The 19,826-nt window shown below is 45.6% G+C and overlaps 1 protein-coding gene and 1 long non-coding RNA gene across 8 annotated transcripts in view; one reads left to right on the top strand and one right to left on the bottom strand.

Annotated features, from left to right (window-relative positions):
* Positions 1-19,826, top strand: part of CHD5 (chromodomain helicase DNA binding protein 5) — a 401,420-nt gene that overhangs the window by 359,831 nt on the left and 21,763 nt on the right. For 6 of the 7 annotated variants that reach the window (XM_068240507.1, XM_068240506.1, XM_068240505.1 and 3 more), the window contains exons 37-39: positions 1,982-2,177; positions 8,050-8,210; positions 16,477-16,591. In XM_068240507.1, the coding sequence (XP_068096608.1) occupies positions 1,982-2,177; positions 8,050-8,210; positions 16,477-16,591 (472 nt within the window). Of the gene's footprint in view, positions 1-1,981; positions 2,178-8,049; positions 8,211-16,476; positions 16,592-16,687; positions 16,742-19,826 lie in introns of all 7 variants that reach the window. The other variant, XM_068240508.1, reaches the window with a different exon arrangement.
* LOC137521368 (uncharacterized) overlaps positions 1-19,826 on the bottom strand; it is a 48,933-nt gene that overhangs the window by 23,631 nt on the left and 5,476 nt on the right. The gene's annotated exons all lie outside the window — the stretch shown is intronic.

The raw sequence follows: 19,826 nt of genomic DNA, 5'->3' as shown, positions 1-19,826 counted from the left end.
TTCTCCTAAGATTTCTCCTTTCATTTTGATCTTTACTGAAATGTTTTTTACAGCACTATGCAAATAAAAAAGTACAAAAAGTATAAAAGTAATATCAAACTTATTCTGAGCATTTCCTTGCTTGCTGTGGCTTTTAAAGGTATTTTATTAATAAGGTGTGAAATTATCTCCAGGAGGGAAATTTAGGAGAAAAGTGAATTGAATATGGGCCTTTATCTGCTTAGGGGAAAAACAAGCAGGGTGAGATCATTCATGAGATTAGTTTTGTGAATCAACCCTTCTGCGTCATACTGTCTCCAGAAGCACAACTGTAGGTCCCGGAGACATTGCTTAAAATAGGTCAGAACCACAATTATACTGCTGTTCTGTTGTGTGGGCCGTGTTTCCACTAAAGTACATGGTGGTTGATAGATGTGTGTAGGTGAGGATTAATAGTTTAGAGAGTGTCCATTATTCAGAGCACTGGAAGATGTGTAGGGTGAGGCTAGGAAGAGGACCATGATAGTATCCATGTTTAAACAACAGATTCTCCATTCTCCTGGAATATAGTCTTCAGCTTGATCAGTAAAGATTTATTGGGAAAATGAAAGCCAGTTTCTTCTGTTGCAGTTCTCAGGGCCGGATTTGTACCTCCAAGTGGCCTAGGCCAGCTGACACCAACCGCCCCCCCCCCCCCCTTCACCCATCAAATTCTCTCCAACCCTCTGAGTAGCAATAACTGGTTTGAATGGGCTCCCCTCCATTTTGCTGCTCTGCCCCTCATTTGGCAAAGAAGCAGTGCATGCCCAAAGCATTCCCGGGCCTCGGCTGCTGTGCACACCTGAGTGCTAAATTGCAAGGAGCACGAGTAGCCAGAGCATGTGCTGCTTCTTTGTTCTCTGTGTGACTGGCTACAGACTACAGTCAGAGCCACAAACAGGTGACAGGGCAGTGCTATTGAAAGAAGCTCATCCAAAACAGAGAACATGTGAGTAGAAGATCTAAAACCACACATGCTGACATAGATGTGCTTTAAACTGTGACAATATAGTACTTAGGGCAAGGCAAGGAAGGACAGATGAGTCAGTAGGAAGTTTTGAAGTTATTAATACAGAATGATAACATTTATTAGCTAACTGTAAATAAAAAAGTGAGCCTTTGGCTTCTTCAGACTTTGTATATGTTTGTAGACTTTATACTAACAAGATGTTAAAGCACACAACTATATATACATTCAGCATCAGAAGGAGATGTATATTTTGTTTTGCAAATATAAATAAATGTAATGTAATTGCCATCCTGTTTCACTGATAGCTAGCAAAGTACAATGCTCTTCTAAAATGAGTCAGGAAAGAGTTAACCTGCAGCAAAGAGAATGCTGTGGTCATTCCCTAGGAAAAAACAAACAAACCATAAATTCAACAGGTCACAAGTCTTTAAGAGCTGACCAGACCAGTAATAAATCTGACAGCTCAGAGGGAGAAGATTCCTGTTTGTGATTCTGAATTTGTGCATGAAAAAAACTTACAGAACTCAAGAGTTCTGCTACTAAACCCAGGCTGGCACTTCTCACAGCAGCTTGTATGTCCCCACCATCATACATACGACATAATCATCAGGTGACAACACATACTGACTGTCCTCAAACACACTCTACACAAGTGAGAGAGATGCAGGGATCTCCGGAATTCAGGCAGACCAGAGCAAAGCAGGGGAGATGATTTACTTTGACATGTGACCTCTTATCTCTCAAAGTCCAGCGCCCTGCTGATTTTTATCGCCCTAGGCCTTGACCTTGGTGGCCTTCCCAGAAATCCGGCCCTGGCAGTTCTTATACTAGAGCAGAACCTGGGTGGGATGCTTATAACCTTTGGGTTGGGTTGATGCATGAAATGTTACATGTGAAACTGCTGCAGGTTTTGTCACAATGTCATTTTTTCGTAGCTATTCATTGAAGTAGGTTTGTGGGAAAATGTATAAAGAAAAAATTGTCTTTCCTCAGTTATTGGAACAGGCTCTTGTGATTGAAGAACAGCTGAGGAGAGCTGCTTATCTCAATATGACCCAGGATCCCACCCACCCAGCCATGGCACTGAATGCCCGACTGGCCGAAGTGGAGTGCCTTGCTGAGAGCCATCAGCATCTCTCCAAAGAGTCTCTGGCAGGAAACAAACCTGCTAATGCCGTCCTACACAAAGGTCAGTCAAACTTAACCACTTACACTTACAAACTTATACCAGACATCTCTGGCTCCTTAAAGAGAGCCCGAAGTGGGCCCAGAAAAAAAAGTAGGCTTCTTGATACGCAGGGCTGAGCGGATCAGTTAGCCGCAAAAACCCACGCTCCCGACGCTCCTGTGGGCCGCAATGGCCCACTTTCACTTTCGTGACCTATAAGTCACAACGCTGCAACGAGAGACAGTGGGCTCACTAAGATCATGCTGGAGATATTAAAGCAAGAGAAATCTTACCTGCACACAGTGAAAGAGTTATCTTATCTCTTCATTCCTTAACTTTCCTCCTCTGTAGTTAAGTTACCTCCTCTGTAGTTATTTACACACACAGTTAATTAGCAGCCTGTTAACAGCCTGAAGAGTTAACTTTAGAGATCTCACCTTAACTTCAAAACAGAAGAGTTAACTTTAGGTTTGCCTGAGGTAAAATGTTTCCTGAATACGACATGCCTTATCACCATGGTGATAACTAGAAACGTTATTAAAGACAGGAGATAAGCTTAGTGAATTGAGGCCAGTGTGACTCTCATAGCATGCAGGGAGGTGGGGGAGCGGCTGGGGGCGCGGCCAGGGAGAGAGAGCTGCTCTGGAAACCCTGTAGGAGCACCCCTGGCGGGCATTTTAAACAGGGAATTCCTCACCTCAATGTTTACCTCCAACATAGCGACAAATATTGTCGCTAATCTCAGAGGCGGCTATAGCACGGCTGTGGAGGGGCAAAGAACGGTGGTGTGGGGACACAGAGGCATGTCAGGAGGCAGAGAACATGCCTCTGTGTCCCATCTGCCCACCTTGGGTTCTCTTTAACCTCTTGAGGACTGCAGTGTTAAATCCCCCTAAAGACCAGGCCTTTTTTTGCTGAAATGACCACTGCAGCTTTAAGGCCAAGCTGCAGGGCCGTACAACACAGCACACAAGTGATTCCCCCCCCCCCTTTTCCCACCACCAACAAAGCTCTCTGTTGGTGGGGTCTGATCGCCCCCCTTGTGTTTATGTATTTTTTTTTACAAATATTATTGTTATTTATTTTTTCATAAAAAATGCTGTTTTTTGAATTATTTTTTTCCCCTCACTCCCTCCTTCCCTCCCCGCAGCTGGCCAATCATGGTGATCAGCTGTCATAGGCTTCTGCCTAATAGAGCCGATCGCTCTCTTGTCCCCCAGGGGGACAGCCGTGTCCACCACTGTCCCCAGTACAGCGCTGCTGCTGAGCGCAGCTCTGTACTATTGTAAAGATGGCGGTTTCGCCATCTAACAGTCTCCTGAGCGTCTATCGCCGCTCGGAGACTGAAGGCGGGGTGGAGCTCCGCCCCCCGAGCAGGAGATGCGTGCGCAGCCTGCTCACGATCTCCTGCAAAACATTGGCGTTAGGCGGTCCTGGGGCTACCGCTGCGGCCACGCCCATTGGCGTGGAGCGGTCGGCAGGTAGTTAAGGACCAGAGCTGTCATCCTATTTTGTAAAGTGATTACTGTAATTAGCTCACAGTAATCATGGGGTCAGGAGCCAATGAAATTGGCTCCTGTCTGAGGGGCCTGGCACACCGGAGAGCGTTTTGCGGGTCATTTTCGTTTAAAAACAAAACAAAAAGCTTTTTACCACAATTTTAATACTGCAAGTCAATGGAAGCATTTTTTTTTTTTTTAATGAAAGCATTTTTTTTTGCTGAAAGGGCTAAAGGACTTCACCTGTACTGTCATTTAAAATTACAAGAGGGGTGTTTTGTCATCTGCTGCCTGTCTCTATGACTGTGAGCACTGGCATTGATAGACAATTTGTATTTCCACTCGTAATCAGCATACTCAGCCTTAAAGCAAAAGAAAAATCCATGATTTACTCTACCAGTGCATTCCATATATGCCAACTCTTTACTTGACAGCACATATCAAGCATGTCTAACTAGATGCCACGGAATATGTTGCAGCGCTGCGTAATATGTTGACGCTTTATATTATTATTATTATTATTTATTGTATTTATAAAGCACCAACAAATTACGCAGCGCTGATATAAATACATTAAATAAATAAATAATATCAGATAAGCATTGCAGATGGGTTCAGCTTCTTCTCCTATGGTGCAGTAACATTTGCTTTTTCCAAGTCCTGCTTAGTCAAAGGCAGTAGCAGAGGGGAGGAGCACAGACATATTGTGCTATGGCATCATGCACTGGTCGTTCATTGGTCACTCTATTGCCTTAAAGGAAGAAGGTAAACATTTCACTCTGGAATTCCACTCAAAGCTTATATTAGTTTGGATAGAATTGGGAAAGAGTTAGTCTTTGTCAAGCTTTTATTGCTTAAAGAGGAACTCCAGTGAAAATAATGTAATAAAAAAGTGCTTCATTTTTACAATAATTATCTATCTATAAATGATTTAGTCAGTGTTTGTTCATTTGTAAAATCTTTTCTCTCCCTGATTTACATTCTGACATTTATCACATGGTCACATTTTTACTGCTGGCAGGTGATGTCAGTGGAAGGAGATGCTGCTTGCTTTTTTGGCAGTTGGAAACAGCTGTAAACAGCTATTTCCCACAATGCAATGAGGTTCACAGACAGGAAACTGCCAGAACCATGGTCCTCACAATTTCACCACAATATCAGCCATACAGAGCCCCCTAATGATCCATTTGTGAAAAGGAATAGATATCTCATGTAAAAGGGGGTATCAGCTACTGGTTGGGATGAAGTTCAATTCTTGATCACGGGTTCTCTTTAACCCCCCTGGCGGTCTAAAAAATTCCGCCAGGAGGCAGTGCAGCAGTTTTTGTTTTTTTTTAAATCATGTAGCAAGCCCAGGGCTCGCTACATGATAGTCGCTGCTCAGCGGCATCCCCCCGCCCGCTTCGATCGCCTTCTGCGATCTCCGATCAGGAAATCCCGCTCAAAGAACGGGATTTCCTGGAGGGCTTTCATGGCGACGGGGCGGGATGACGTCACCGACGTCGGGACGTCATTGGGAGTCCCGATCCACCCCTCAGCGCTGCCTGGCACTGATTGGCCAGGCAGCGCACGGGGTCTGGGGGGGGGGGGGCGGCGCGGCGGATAGCGGCGATTGAGCGCGGGGCGGCGGCGATCGGTGTGCTGCAAACAAAAATTAAGCAAATCGGCCCAGAAGGGCCTGAGAAAACCTCCTGCGCAGCTTACCCCGAACTACATTCGGGGTTACCGCCAAGGAGGTTAACCGGACACCTCTAGGGAATTTCTTGTGAAAAATTATCAAGACGTGTAAATGCACCTATAAGCAACATATGTGGTTTTAACGACTTCAGCCTATCTGGACGACTATAGTCGTCCAGTTAAGCCCCCACTTAAGTCTAACTGGACACGTATACGAGTCCAGTGTTTAAGCGGCAGGTGCGCACGCATGCGCTTGCGGCCACCGCTAGTACCCAGTGGTGTTTGCGTGTCGGCAGTTGGAGAAAATAACACTTCCTGGTAAATCAAGATTGTGTTTCTAGCACCATCGTTTATCAAAAAAATCAATTGCAGAAACCAGTCATCTGCAGTAAAAGAAATATTAAAATGAATCCCTTCCAAAGCCCCCCTCCGCACCTCAGTAACCAAGCAAACACATAAAAATAATAATAATAAACAACAGTATAAAAAAATTCCATAAATAGTTGCTTTAGGGAATCAGTTTTTTTTAACCTTCCTGGCGGTATGATTCGTGCGGCTGTTGCGGGTGTTTTTTTTTCACTTTTTTTTTTTTTTAGCATGTAGCTAGCCTAGCGCTAGCTACATGCTTCCCCCCTCCCTGTGGCGTTCCCCCCCCCCCCCCCCGTAGCGTCAGGACGCCGCCGGCGCCGCTTGCCCATAAGGAAATGCAATAGCGACGAATGGAGTGACGTCATCGACATCGTCGACGTCGTGACGTCACAGGGAGTCCCGATCCACCCCATAACGCAGACTGGCGGCGGTTGGCCAGGCTGCGCAAGGGGTATGCGGGGGGGCCATGTATCGCGGAGGGTAGCGGCGCATTGGCGGTGGGCGGCGGCGATCGCAACAAACACGCAGCTAACACAGTGCTAGCTGCGTGTTTGAAAAAAAATTATGTAAATCGGCCCAGCTGGGACTGAGGAATCCTCCGCGGCGGCTTACCCCGTGTCCAGCACGGGGTTACCGCTAAGGAGGTTAAATATTTATGTCATGAGGGTATATTACTGTTATTTTAGTATATCAGGCAATTGCAATTGACGGGACACCAAAAAACTCAAAACAGAAAAACTACACTGTTATTTCCAAATAATATATTTACATTGTACTAGGGACATAATTTAAATGTTGTGATAGCCGGAACTAATGGACAAATAAAGTTGGTGGGTTTTATTCATAGTAGCATTGCTTATTTAGGGATGGTATTGGAGATAGAGTTTATTTTTTATTTTTTTTTTCCTTGCAGTTGCCCACAAAAAGCATAGAAAATAAAGTAATTACTGAAAAGAAGTTTCTCCCACAAAAAGCTTAATTTGTGGAGAAAAAAACAGGATATAGATCATTCAAGTGTGAGAAGCAGTGATAAAGTGAAGGCCAAATGAATGCGGGGAGCGCTGACAGGTAAAATGTTTTTTGGCCTACAGGTAAAATGGCCTGTAGGCTGAAGTGGTTAACCACTTGAGGACCGTGGGCTTACACAGTGACCAGGCTATTTTTCCCTAATAACGCGACTGCAGCTTGAAGGCTTTGCTGCAGGGCCATACAACTTAGCACACAAGTGATTCCACCCCTTTCCTGCCCTCCAACAGAGCTATCTGTTAGTGGCCTATGATAGCTTCCAGGATGTTTTTTTTTATATTTCATAATATATATATTTTTTTTATATATTTTCAATAAATAAAGCTATTTTTTCATTATTTTAATAACCCTCCCTCCCTCCCTAAGCCAGTCAATCAGCGCGATCAGCTGTCATAGGCTTCAACGACAAGCTATACACTCTCCAATAATTAGAACAAAGGCAGAATAAAGTACAGATTCTTGTGTAACCAAATGACTTAGTATGAAAACGCCACAATTCTGGTCATGTTGATGTTTTGTGTGTAATAAACTAGCACCTCCTTGTAGATGTTATTTTACTTTATCTTTGTAGTGGTATCTTATTATGTGTGTGTTCACAGCTGACTACAGTAATTACTGATGTCAAGAAGTCATCTGTCTGTCGCTAATTGTCTTCCGTAAGTTTATGTTTCTACCCTGATGAGTGCAAGAAAAATATTCATTTTATTTGTCAAAAGTGATGGAAGCACCGCAGGTGCAGGAGGGGTAGGGCGTCTTACTATAGGGTCTGAAAGGCTTTGTGCAATGGAACTGCCAGGAGATTCACGCTACCACAAATCAGCTGTCCAGGCAATAAAATTCCTATACGTTCAGTGCTGTGAAGGTAATTACAAATTTGTGTGAAGGCAAATATTAAATCAGATCTATGCTGAGATAACTTCTAATATGAAATGGAGCACTGTAGCACTGGAGTGATGGACTGATATCAAGCAGATACTAGTTAATAGCTTGGACAAGCACCATCAATAAAAAACAGTATATGCATACAGCTAATATCAAAAACACAACGCAAAATGGGCATAAAAAGCCAGCAGCCAGAAAGATACAATACATACAAAGCTAGCCAAAATGCCTTTTATGGTTTATGCTTCAGGCTGTTCTCTGTAGTCTGTACAAATGCAAAACATTCATGACATCTTACTTGTTGCAAGTCTTCGTGAACATAATTCCTGAAATGCAATCCTGAGTGTGCTTTGCATCAGGGCAAGGGGGCTTCTACTTCTTTTCTTTTTTTTGCACTTTTGTATGTAACTAGGTGAATTTTATGTTTTATCCCCCTGTAGTGCTGAACCAGCTGGAAGAGTTACTGAGTGACATGAAAGCAGATGTGACCCGGTTGCCCTCAATGCTGTCCAGGATACCCCCGGTGGCAGCCCGTCTACAGATGTCCGAGCGCAGTATTCTCAGCCGGCTGACCAATCGAGGAGGAGAGGCCACTGTTCAGGTGAACTTCAATCTATTCTCTGTAAGGGCTTAATGAATAAAGTGATGCAAAGAATACTGTAGTATTGGGAATACCTAATGAAGCAATTTATATAAGTGATTTACTGCAGAGCATCATACATTTCCTTCATCTAGCGGTGTAACATGTCCTCACTCCTCTTCACTGTAGCCACTGTACAGCCTCTACAATGAAGAAGAGAGGATTGAGGACATGTTGCGCCACTAGGTGAAGGAAATGTATGATGCTCAGCTCTGCACTTGACAGGACCAGGTTCCCACGACAGGGATGGGGGGGGGGGAGGGGGAGTGCGATGGGTCAGGAGGAGGCATATCGAACTGCAAGTTGGAGGGGAGTTGCAGGGGCTCCCAGCTGGCAGAGCTTTGCACGGAGGGGTGTTGGCATAGGTCGTGCCTGAATACAGTGACTGTGACAGTCAGTCATCTCTCCCATTGTAACTTGCGAAACAAGGCTGGATCATTCCTCAATGTCCTTGTAACCTTTGTCCGCAGAACCATTACAATGGGGCAGATGAGGTTACACTGTTTTCACCTTTTGGCATCCCTGCCAGTACTGTCACAGGAGTGAGTTTAATGCATTAAATTTGCCTTTGATTCTTATTCTCATTGAACACACCAGGCATGCGGGAGTTTACAAACCGCGGAGTGTGGTTTGTTAACTCTTACATGGCCAATTGCACTCATTCATTAGCACTTCTGGTGCAGCATCAGGAAAAAAGATGCTATACCAGGGAGAACAGGCGACCCTGATGCCCACGGCAAACAAGTCAGAATTCTTTAATGTAAAAGTTGTCCTCAGTTCAGGTTTGTTTTAACAGCTCCATCCTTCTTTTGGCTTCCAACACATGCAGTATGCACCGATTCTGAATCCCTCGCCATCAGCAGAGCATAAAGGTAGCCATACATCTAGCAATGATGGGCAGATTCAACCAAGAGACAAATCTCTCTCTGATCGAATCTGATTAGAGAGAGATCTGTCGGCTGCCCAACCATACACCGCAGGCTGATTCCGGAATAGACCTTATGATACCGTATATGCCGCCACGCCAACCTGACGCTGCCTCCCCAATGCTTAACCACTTGCTGAAAAGCCTTAAGCCGATGGGCGGCGGCAAGGGCTGGGCCCAAACGGCCGCAATACGCCCATTGGCAGTGGCGGCGGCGGGCGTGGTTATGCGGCGATCGCGTCATTCGTGACGCGATCAGCCGCCGGTGACAGGCTCCGCCCCCCTCGCGCTGTAACCCGCCGGGCGTTCGGAAGTGCCGGCGGGTTACTAGCTGCCCGATCGCCGCTGCCCCTATGTATAATAGGCTTTGTAATGTATACAAAGCCTATTATACAGGCTGCCTCCTGCCCTGGTGGTCCCAGTGTCCGAGGGACCACCAGGGCAGGCTGCAGCCACCCTAGTCTGCACCCAAGCACACTGATCTCCCCCCCTTCCCTCTGATCGCCCACAGCACCCCTCAGACACCCCCCAGACCACTGTTTGCACCCAATCACCCCCGCCTAATCACCCATCAATCACTCCCTGTCACTATCTGTCAACACTATTTTTTCTTTACCCTAAACTGCCCCCTGCTCCCTCCTGATCCCCCCCCCACCTCTCAGATTCTCCCCAGACCCCCCCCCCCCCCCTGTGTACTGTATGCCTCTATCCCCCCTGTAATAACCCACTGATCACCTGTCAATCACCCATCAATCACCCCCTGTCACTGCCACCCATCAATCAGCCCCTAACCTGCCCCTTGCAGGCAATCTGATCACCCACCCACACCATTAGATCGCCTGCAGATCCGATGTCAGATCACCTCCCAAGTGCATTGTTTACATCTGTTCTCTCCTCTAAACACCCACTAATTACCCATCAATCACCCATCAATCACACCCTATCACCACCTGTCACTGTTACCCATCAGATTAGACCCTAATCTGCCACTTGCGGGCACCCAATCACCCGCCCACACGCTCAGATTGCCCTCAGACCCCCCCTTATCAATTCACCAGTGCATTAGTTACATCTGTTCTTCCCTGTAATAACCCACTGATCACCCGTCAATCACCTTGCAATCACCCATCAATCACCCCCTGTCACAGCCACCCATCAATCACCCCCTGTCACTGCCACCCATCAATCAGACCCTAACCTGCCACTTGCGGACAATCTGATCACCCACCCACACCATCAGATCGCCTGCAGACCCGCCGTCAGATCACCTCCCAAGTGCATTGTTTACATCTGTTCTCTCCTCTAACCACCCACTAATTACCCATCAATCACCCATCAATCAACCCCTGTCACCACCTGTCACTGCTACCCATCAGATTAGACCCCTATCTGCCCCTAGGGCACCCAATCACCCACCCACACCCTCAGAACGACCTCAGACCTCCTCCCTCCCTGTGTACTGTATACATCTATTCTCCCCTGTAATCACCTGTCAATCACCTGTCATTCACCCGTCAATCACCACCTGTCACTGCCACTTATCAGATCAGACCCTAACCTGCCTCTTACGGGCATCTGATCACCCTCCCACACCATTAGATTGCCCCAGACCTACCCTCAGATCACCTCCAAAGTGCATTGTTTACATCTGTTCTGCCATTGAATCACCCACTGATCACCCATCAATCAGCCCCTGTCACTGTTACCCATCAGATTAGACCCCTATCTGCCCCTAGGGCACCCAATCACCCGCCCACACCCTCAGGATGCCCTCAGACCCCAGCCCTGATCACCTCGCCAGTGCATTGCTTGCATCTATTTCCCCCTTCTAATCACACCTTGAGACACCCATCAATCACCTCCTGTCACCCCCTAGCACACCTACCCATCAGATCAGGCCCTAATTTGCCCCGTGTGGGCTCCTGATCACTCGGCCAAACCTTCAGATCCCCCTCAGACCACCTTCCGATCACCTCCCCAGTGCATTGATTGCATCTATTTTACCCTCTAACCACCCGCTGAGACACCCATCAATCACCTCCTGTCCCCCGCTAGCATTCCTATCCATCAGATCAGGCCCAATACATCCTGTCATCTAAGAGGCCACCCTGCTTATGAACGGTTCCACAAAATTTGCTCCCTCATAGACCACCTGTCATCAAAATTTGCAGATGCTTATACCCCTGAACAGTCATTTTGAGACATTTGGTTTCCAGACTACTCACGGTTTTGGGCCTGTAAAAATGCCAGGGCAGTATAGGAACCCCACAAGTGACCCCATTTTAGAAAAAAGACACACCAAGGTATTCTGTTAGGTGTATGACGAGTTCATAGAAGATTTTATTTTTTGTCAAAAGTTAGCGGAAATAGATTTTTATTGTTTTTTTCACAAAGTGTCATTTTTCACTAACTTGTGAGAAAAAATAAAATCTTCTATGAACTCACCATACACCTAACGGAATACCTTGGGGTGTCTTCTTTCTAAAATGGGGTCACTTGTGGGGTTCCTATACTGCCCTGGCATTTTAGGGTCCCTAAACCGTGAGGAGTAGTCTAGAAAACAAATGCCTCAAAATGACCTGTGAATAGGACGTTGGGCACCTTAGCGCACCTAGGCTGCAAAAAAAGTGTCACACATGTGGTATCGCCGTACTCAGGAGAAGTAGTATAATGTGTTTTGGGGTGTATTTTTACACATACCCATGCTGGGTGGGAGAAATCTCTCTGTAAATGGACAATTGTGTGTAAAAAAAAATAAATTGTCATTTACAGAGATATTTCTCCCACCCAGCATGGGTATGTGTAAAAATACACCCCAAAACACATTATACTACTTCTCCTGAGCACGGCAATACCACATGTGTGGCACTTTTTTGCAGCCTAACTGCGCTAAGGGGCCCAAAGTCCAATGAGCACCTTTAGGCTTTACAGGGGTGCTTACAATTAGGCACCCCCCAAAATGCCAGGACAGTGAACACACCCCACAAATGACCCCATTTTGGAAAGTAGACACTTCAAGGTATTCAGAGAGGAGCATAGTGAGTCCGTGGCAGATTTCATTTTTTTTTTGTCGCAAGTTAGAAGAAATGGAAACGTTTTAGTTTTTTTTGTCACAAAGTGTCATTTTCCGTTAACTTGTGACAAAAAAATAAAATCTTCTATGAACTCACCATGCCTCTCAGTGAATACTTTGGGATGTCTTCTTTCCAAAATGGGGTCATTTGGGGGGTATTTATACTATCCTGGAATTTTAGCACCTCATGAAACATGACAGGTGGTCAGAAAAGTCAGAGATGCTTCAAAATGGGAAAATTCACTTTTGGCACCATAGTTTGTAAACGCTATAACTTTTACCCAAACCAATAAATATACACTGAATGGATTTTTTTTTATCAAAGACATGTAGCACAATAAATTTGGACAATATTCATGTCTTTTTTGATGAATATAATTAAAAATAAAACTCGCAGCAGCAATCAAATAGCACCAAAAGAAAGCTGTATTAGGGACAAGAAAAGGAGGTAAAATTCATTTAGGTGGTAGGTTGTATGACTGAGCAATAAACCGTGAAAGCTGCAGTGGTCTGAATGGAGAATTTCTCGTGTTCGTCACTCATCCTGATATCGCTCGCCTTTACCGCCCTGCACCCGATCAAGCAAGTTGGCCCTACATCTTGCAGCATGTCCGACCGATTAATGTTTCAACACGAAATTGGTTGCATTGTTGGTCAAACATGCTCTTGGCAGCAATGATTTTCATCCGATTCCGATAAGAATAATCAAATCGGGTGGTCGATCGGCTGCTAAGTCTCCTGATGTATGGCCACCTTTAGTCTTTCAGGGTAATACACATACAGCATTATCATCTTCTATGATGTCTCCTCCTGATTGACTGGCTCCTTTTTCTCATTCAGATTATGGTACAATCTTCCTGTCCATTCTTGTGGGGATGTTCACTATGTCACAGTATTGCATACTGGTAGTCCTTATGTATCACAAAAGATGAGCCTTTAATTGTGCAGAATGGTATTTTTTGTTCTATAGGAACCAGCATTAGCAGGATCTGAACCGAAACTTTCTATGGAGATACTCAAGGTTAAGGCAGCCATACACTGGTTGATTGCCACCAGATCAACCAACAGATAGAGCCTTCTCTGATCTAATCTGATCACAGAGGGATCTATTGGCTGCCCATAAACTGCAAACAGATTTTGAATCGATTTCAGCATGAAATCGGTTCACAATTTGTGGAGCTGCTGCTGCCGCCGCTCCCAGCATTACATTACCACTCCGCCGGCGCAAGTCCCCGCTGTTCCTTCTGTCCATGCTGGGCATCTTCTCTTTATTTACTTCCTGTCACATCCTGTAACCAGCGGAAGTTCAAACAGTAGAGGGCGCTCTACTCTTTGAACTTCCCCTTACAGGACGGGACAATAAAGAGAAAAAGGCCAGCTGGAGAAGGGACACTGGGGACTGGCGCCAGTGGAGAGGTAATATATTGCTGCCGCTATGCTGTCAATTAAACGCCGCCATCAATGCGCATCCAACCCGCCGGCGATCTAGAGAATTATTCCACCGGGACAGATCGACAGGATCGATCAATTTCGGATGGAAATCTGTTGATCGGTCATCGTTTGCGTTATCGATTTAACAGCAGATTCAATCACAGTGATCGAATCTGCTGTATATTGGCGGGAATTCGACGTAGTATATGGGCAACTTTAGCAACTGAAGATTAATTAATTAAAAGATATATCAGGTAATTAACTTGTTAGTTAACCATTATCTTCCAAATCTGATGCACTCTGTGCACAGTTCCAGTTCAGTCCCTGCTAATTTTAGTTCCTATAGAACAGGGCTTTCCAACTCCAGTCCTCCAGGGCTGAGGTCCTCTCACAATTTTGGTAAAGCTCAAATTAATTAAGGAGACTAAATCAGGAATGGTTGGGTTCATCAAATATAACACATTTCTCCATTTCTCTGTCCATCCTAAACACTGGCATAAATATGGCACTCAAGGACAGCAGCTAGACAGCCCCACTATAAAACAATAGCACAATGTTTTGTTCAAATAAAAGCAAATCTCTAACGATTACTTTGCAAAGGAGGCAGCGAGACACAAGTAGTCCATGCACTGTGTAGGGCACATGAGGGAGGCTCTATCTGTGTTCTGCTGGGCACACAGAGATAATGCAGCACGTTACTGGGGCACATGAGGTGGAGGTTCTGTGTGTGGGAACGCCCGGTGATAGATAGAGAGTTAAGGGGCCCATACACCTAACGATTTTACCGCCGATATACAGCCGTTTCGATCACAGTGATTGAAACGGCTGTGAAATCGCCACGCACACCGCTGACAGAACGATCGATTTCCGTCCGAAATCGATCATTCCCATCGATTCCCGTCGACCCATCCGTGCGGGAGATTTTTCTCGGTCCCCGGCGGGTCGGGAGTGCGTCATTAGCGGCGTTCGAATGCCCGACGACCGACGCAATACAGCGGGTATACATTACCTGCTTCGGCCGGCGCAAGTCCCCTGGTCTTCTTCTCCGCTTCAGGCTCCAGACCGTTCCTGCAGCTACACAGAACTTCCTGTCCCGGCAGGAAGTTTAAACAGTAGAGCGCCCTCTACTGTTTAAACTTCCCCCCAGACAGGAAGTTCAGGAGCCGGAGCGGAAAAGAAGACAGCGGAGAATCGCGCCGCCGGAACAGGTAATGTATGAGGGGGGGGGGGGGGGGCGGCAGCAGCGGCAGCTCCACAGATTGTGATCGGTTTCAGGCTGAAATCGATTCACAATCTGTTTGCAGTAAAGGTGGCCATACGATCCCTCTCTGATCAGATTTGATCAGAGAGGGATCTATCTGTTGGTCGAATCTGATGGCAAATCGACCAGTGTATGGCCACCTTTAATGACAACAGGATCTGAAGGGGATGGATAGCCATAGTAGCAATAAACAACCCTTAGAATACACGGTGCCTCTGTGGTATATCCTCACAGACTCGCATTTCACTCCCGCCTATACCAACACTAACCGCCAGCAAACGTGCATCCGCAGAGTGCAGGCATCGCTCATAGCTCACAAACACTGGTCCACATGACAGCCGGGGCCCCAGGTTTCTCTCACTTGCTGGGGCCAGCTAGAGCAATGTCCTGCCTCTATCTGACCAGCAGACGCCAGTCAGCCGATCAGGTGTACTGCCATACACCCTATGCCTGCTGTACCAAATCTAGCAGGAACTACATAAATTAGCATTCAGGTGGGAGGCTTCGATTGGATGCAATCGTGAATTGCATTGTTTACAGGGACTCCCCATGTAGGCACATCTCCCACACGGTCCCCTCCCTAACCACTCACCTGTCAACTGCATCCTAGAAGCTGCAAAAAAGAAATTTAAAATAACAAACACTGGTCCACATGACAGCCCAGGGGCCCCAGGTCTCTCTCACTAGCTGGGGATCGCTCGTAGCTGGAAGGTGTTACATGGATTCTTACCAACTTCTCTAATGGTGGCCATACATGGTACAATTTTTTCATACAATCTTACCATTTCTATGTAATATAATGGAACTGCCTAAATTATCCTTTCAATATATTCACTTAATTTACCCTTATACTACATAGAAATGGTAAGATTGTATGAAAAAAATGTACCATGTATGGCCACCATAAGGGAGATTTCAATCTCAAGAACATCTGACCTGGTCATTGAGCGTCTGCATTGTGCAGAACGTTAGGGACTGAGACAGGCGAGCAACGCTTCCACCTGCAAGAAGGACAACAGAGAGGGGAGGAATAATGAGGGAAAACTTAGCCACATGCCCGGTCCCTGGCTGAGAATGACACAAGCTTGCTAGCTGATACTCCTATATGGGCTAGCCAGCTCAACCTTAAGGTGACATCATTCTACCGCTGCCCACTTCACAATACACACACTGAGTGTGCTCTTTCTTGTCTTGTCTCTACATATGTGTGTGCTGCTGGACACACAGAGATAATGTTACACATTACTTGTCTTGGGCACAGGTGGAGGGTGTGTGTGTGGCAGGGGGTTAATAACAGGGTCTGGAAAAAACTGAAGGGGGTGGAAAGGGCATGGAGTGGGAAAAGGGAACTTGGTCATGTATCAGTAAGTAATGAACAAAATGTTGATGAAGACTGGGTTAGTACATATGGAAAGTTAAATAAATACATACTGTAATTTATTGCAATGGATTTTGATTTGAATGTCTTTTGTGAGGGGTGTTCGAAAAAAAAAAAAAAGTTCTTTATTTGGCTTGCGTTATGTTTCTCTGCTTTCAGGGGTCATTTGGATCTTCACAGATTTATAATAACAACTTTGGCCCAAATTTCCGAGGACCTGGTCCAGGCAGCCTTGTCAACTACAGCCAGATGCCAATAGGCCCTTATGTGACTGGTAAGTTATACGCCTTCTCTGGTCCTGGCCCTAATCAAGGGGGAATATTTTCAGTAGACTGTTCGGCAAGCCAGATGTTTTCTCTCTTATTAATAGATTTTTAGCCGTTTCTGAGATTTTCTTCTGGGCCAGTCTCCATGCAGATGGGAGGTAAGCAGACTCATGGCTCTGTACTCCACACCATCTGTCTCATTGTTCAGTGGTGGCGACTCCAGCTTGGATGTCCCATGGTGTCCTCATAGCAAGTTAAAATGCACCTGTAGTTTTGTGCCAATTAATTGTTGTAAAGGAAGAAGCACAAATGTGGGAGACTTTCGCCGCCATTCTTCTCTGTCTCCAGCGTCGCTCACTCTACTTCCTTCCTACTTATACTGGGGACATCTATACCTGGCTGCCTACACTGGGGGCACCTATACCTAGCTAACTATAATGGAGGCACCTATACCTGGCTAACTATAATGGAGGCACCTATACCTGGCTACCTATACTGGGGGCACCTATACCTGGCTACCTACACTAGGGACACATACCTAGCTACCTATTCTGGGGGCACCTATACCTGGCTACCTATACTAGGGGCACATCTGGCCCCCAATACTAGGTGGGGGAGGCCAGAAACATTGGTTCTATCCTCTTCATGATTTAAACAGCAACTTTGTATAATATTTTCACCTGTGAGGTCATCGGAAAAAAAGGTAGAAATATTAAACTGTTTCAAAATGTTCTTCTAAGTAAGCGAGAGCAGAAGAGTTTTGTTTCAGTTTCCTGCACTCTTCCTGAAGTGTTCATATTGCATTAGCAAGTAAAGCAAGGCCAGTTCTAGTTACAATGGAGCCCCTGGGCACAAGTTCCCCTGTCCCCAAAGCAGCATTAAGGGCCCCTTTATTTCTGCAACTCCCCCCCAACCCCCCCCCCCCGGCCCTTGAGCTGGCTGTTGGACCCTCCCCCCTACACTGGAAATTTAGGTCTCGGCTGGTGCGTGCCTCCATTAGTCCATGGCTCCATTCCCATCTTCATCCTTGCAGGGGTGCTTCTCCTCCATGACCCAGCACCTGTTATTATGCAATATGCCAACGAAACACTAAGAAGATGTGGCCAACGGGAATGAAGATGGGACCGCATGGGCCCACAAGGAAGAGGGCCAGCCGGAATAGGTAAGTTGCAACACTGCCAGAAACTTTGCAGAGGCCCCACGGACTACAACAAAGATGGGGAAAGACCTGGAGAAAGGGGAACACAGCAGTTGGCTCATGGCCCTGTGGCAATTGCCCAGGTTCCCCCTATGGTAGTGCCAGCCCTGGTGCAAAGTACATTATGCACAGCTTGAAGAGTAAAGGAGTCACAAACCTGACCTTAAATGGAAGGTGCTGAGGAAACCAAACACACTAAAAGATTGACAACAGGTAAAACTGGACATCCATACAGTTAGTACTTACACATATATTTGCTGAAGTTTTATAAACTTTTTTCTTTTTCTCTGGAGGGTTGGGCTTGGCCTTTACCTTCACCTCACACTCGCCTTACTGGTTTTGTGTAGTCCATCCTCTCACAAAACATTTTGTTTGCTGTGAGTAGCAAGAGGATAGCTTAGAACCCCTGTTGAGATATTAGCAATGGTACAAATTCCCCTGACTTGTCTAATGTGTCAGCAGTTAAATCCAATGTAGGTTGTGAGCTCCCGCTAGCTCTATCCATCTCAGGATAGCTTGATGCCAGTGCACTCCTTCACCACAACGTGTAACTCCAAATATGCAGAAAGAGGCACACTGCAGGCTAGAACTTGCATTCTGTTTATTGGCAATGTCAGCACACACTACATGTTTTTCGGGTGTCGCCCTGCCTTCATCAGGTGTCAGCAGGACTGGAAATGAGGCACAGCCATAAAAGCCTGACAAAAACCCTGTTGTCTTTGCAAGTCTACATTATATAATGACAAATCCCTTTCCACTCTGTCCAAAACAAATTTAAAATGTTGGGCTGAGCTTTATTATCATTTATAGCCTAATTGTTAAGTTTTATTTATAAAGCACCAACATATCACATTGTACAGTAAATTATTAATGTTACACACATAACACAGGATGAGAAGTAGTCCTTCCCCATAAGACTACCCGTTTAGTCTAGTGTGATTGGGGGCTTAGTGTGTTAGTGAATGGTTTATATCTACTATATGTACTCTAGCCTGTATTTTGCTCCAGCAGGACCCTGTGAGTGTGCATTTTTCGTGCTGTACTCAGGTTTGCTTTAATGAGGTTGCCCTATGTTGTAAACATGGAGTTTTCCTCCTCCTCCTCCAAAACTACAAAACAACAGGTGCACTTTAAAAAAAAAAAAAAGAGCCACCCATTATTTGTGCTTACAGTTGTTAATTGTATGGTACATTGGCTTCCAGCATGCTGATCAGACACTACTGCCCAATCATATGCTCCATAATGTGTGCCTAACTAGCCATGCATTTAATGAGTACTAAGCTGTGTTATGAATAGATTCTCTAAAGGGTCAAATCCACCTTTCTGACAGATGGGATATCATAGGGCAGTAAACTATGGGGCTGGTTTATTAAGTCAAGTGCAAAGAAAACGGGCAAAAGTAAATGAAGATGTCCAGAGCAACCAGTCAGAATCCTGGTTTCCTTTGACTGCTGGAGTCGGATTGGTTGCTGCGGACACCCGCAAGTGTTTTGCTCCAGTTTTCTTTGAACCAATCTGGATGAATCAGCCAAAGTGTTCTCTAAAAATGTTTACAGGATTGATTAACTATCTCTTATGCTTGCTTATTGTGTTTTACAGGATGAAGTATTATTTGTGGTTAATGGGATACAAATGAATATTTTTGTTTGATAGGTAATATTACTATATACCGAGGGTGTCTGAGCTCTCACTGAGCACCTTGTAGACACCATTATGTCCATGAGGCACTAGCAAAAATACATATCACATTGAGCACAATTGATACTTCAAGAACATATGCTAGCAGTGGCGTAGCAATAGGGGGTGCAGAGGTAGCGACCGCATCGGGGCCCTTGGGCCAGACGGGCCTCATGGGGCCCACTCTCAACCACAGAATTAGCTCTCTATTGGTCCTGTGCTGGTAATAATCACTTCTATAGATGCTTTTATTAGTAGTAATCATTAACAAACTGTTCCCCATCCCCTACTTGCACTTCTGACACTGTGGTTGTCTTTGGCAGGTTTTGGTGCGCCATATCAATTGTTATGTATATAGTGCTTGGGGG

Source organism: Hyperolius riggenbachi, chromosome 6 (genome assembly GCF_040937935.1).
Source record: "Hyperolius riggenbachi isolate aHypRig1 chromosome 6, aHypRig1.pri, whole genome shotgun sequence".
Classification (NCBI taxonomy): domain Eukaryota; kingdom Metazoa; phylum Chordata; class Amphibia; order Anura; family Hyperoliidae; genus Hyperolius; species Hyperolius riggenbachi.
Note: the sequence above shows the minus strand (reverse complement) of the source record. Positions and strands in the feature narration are given on the sequence as shown.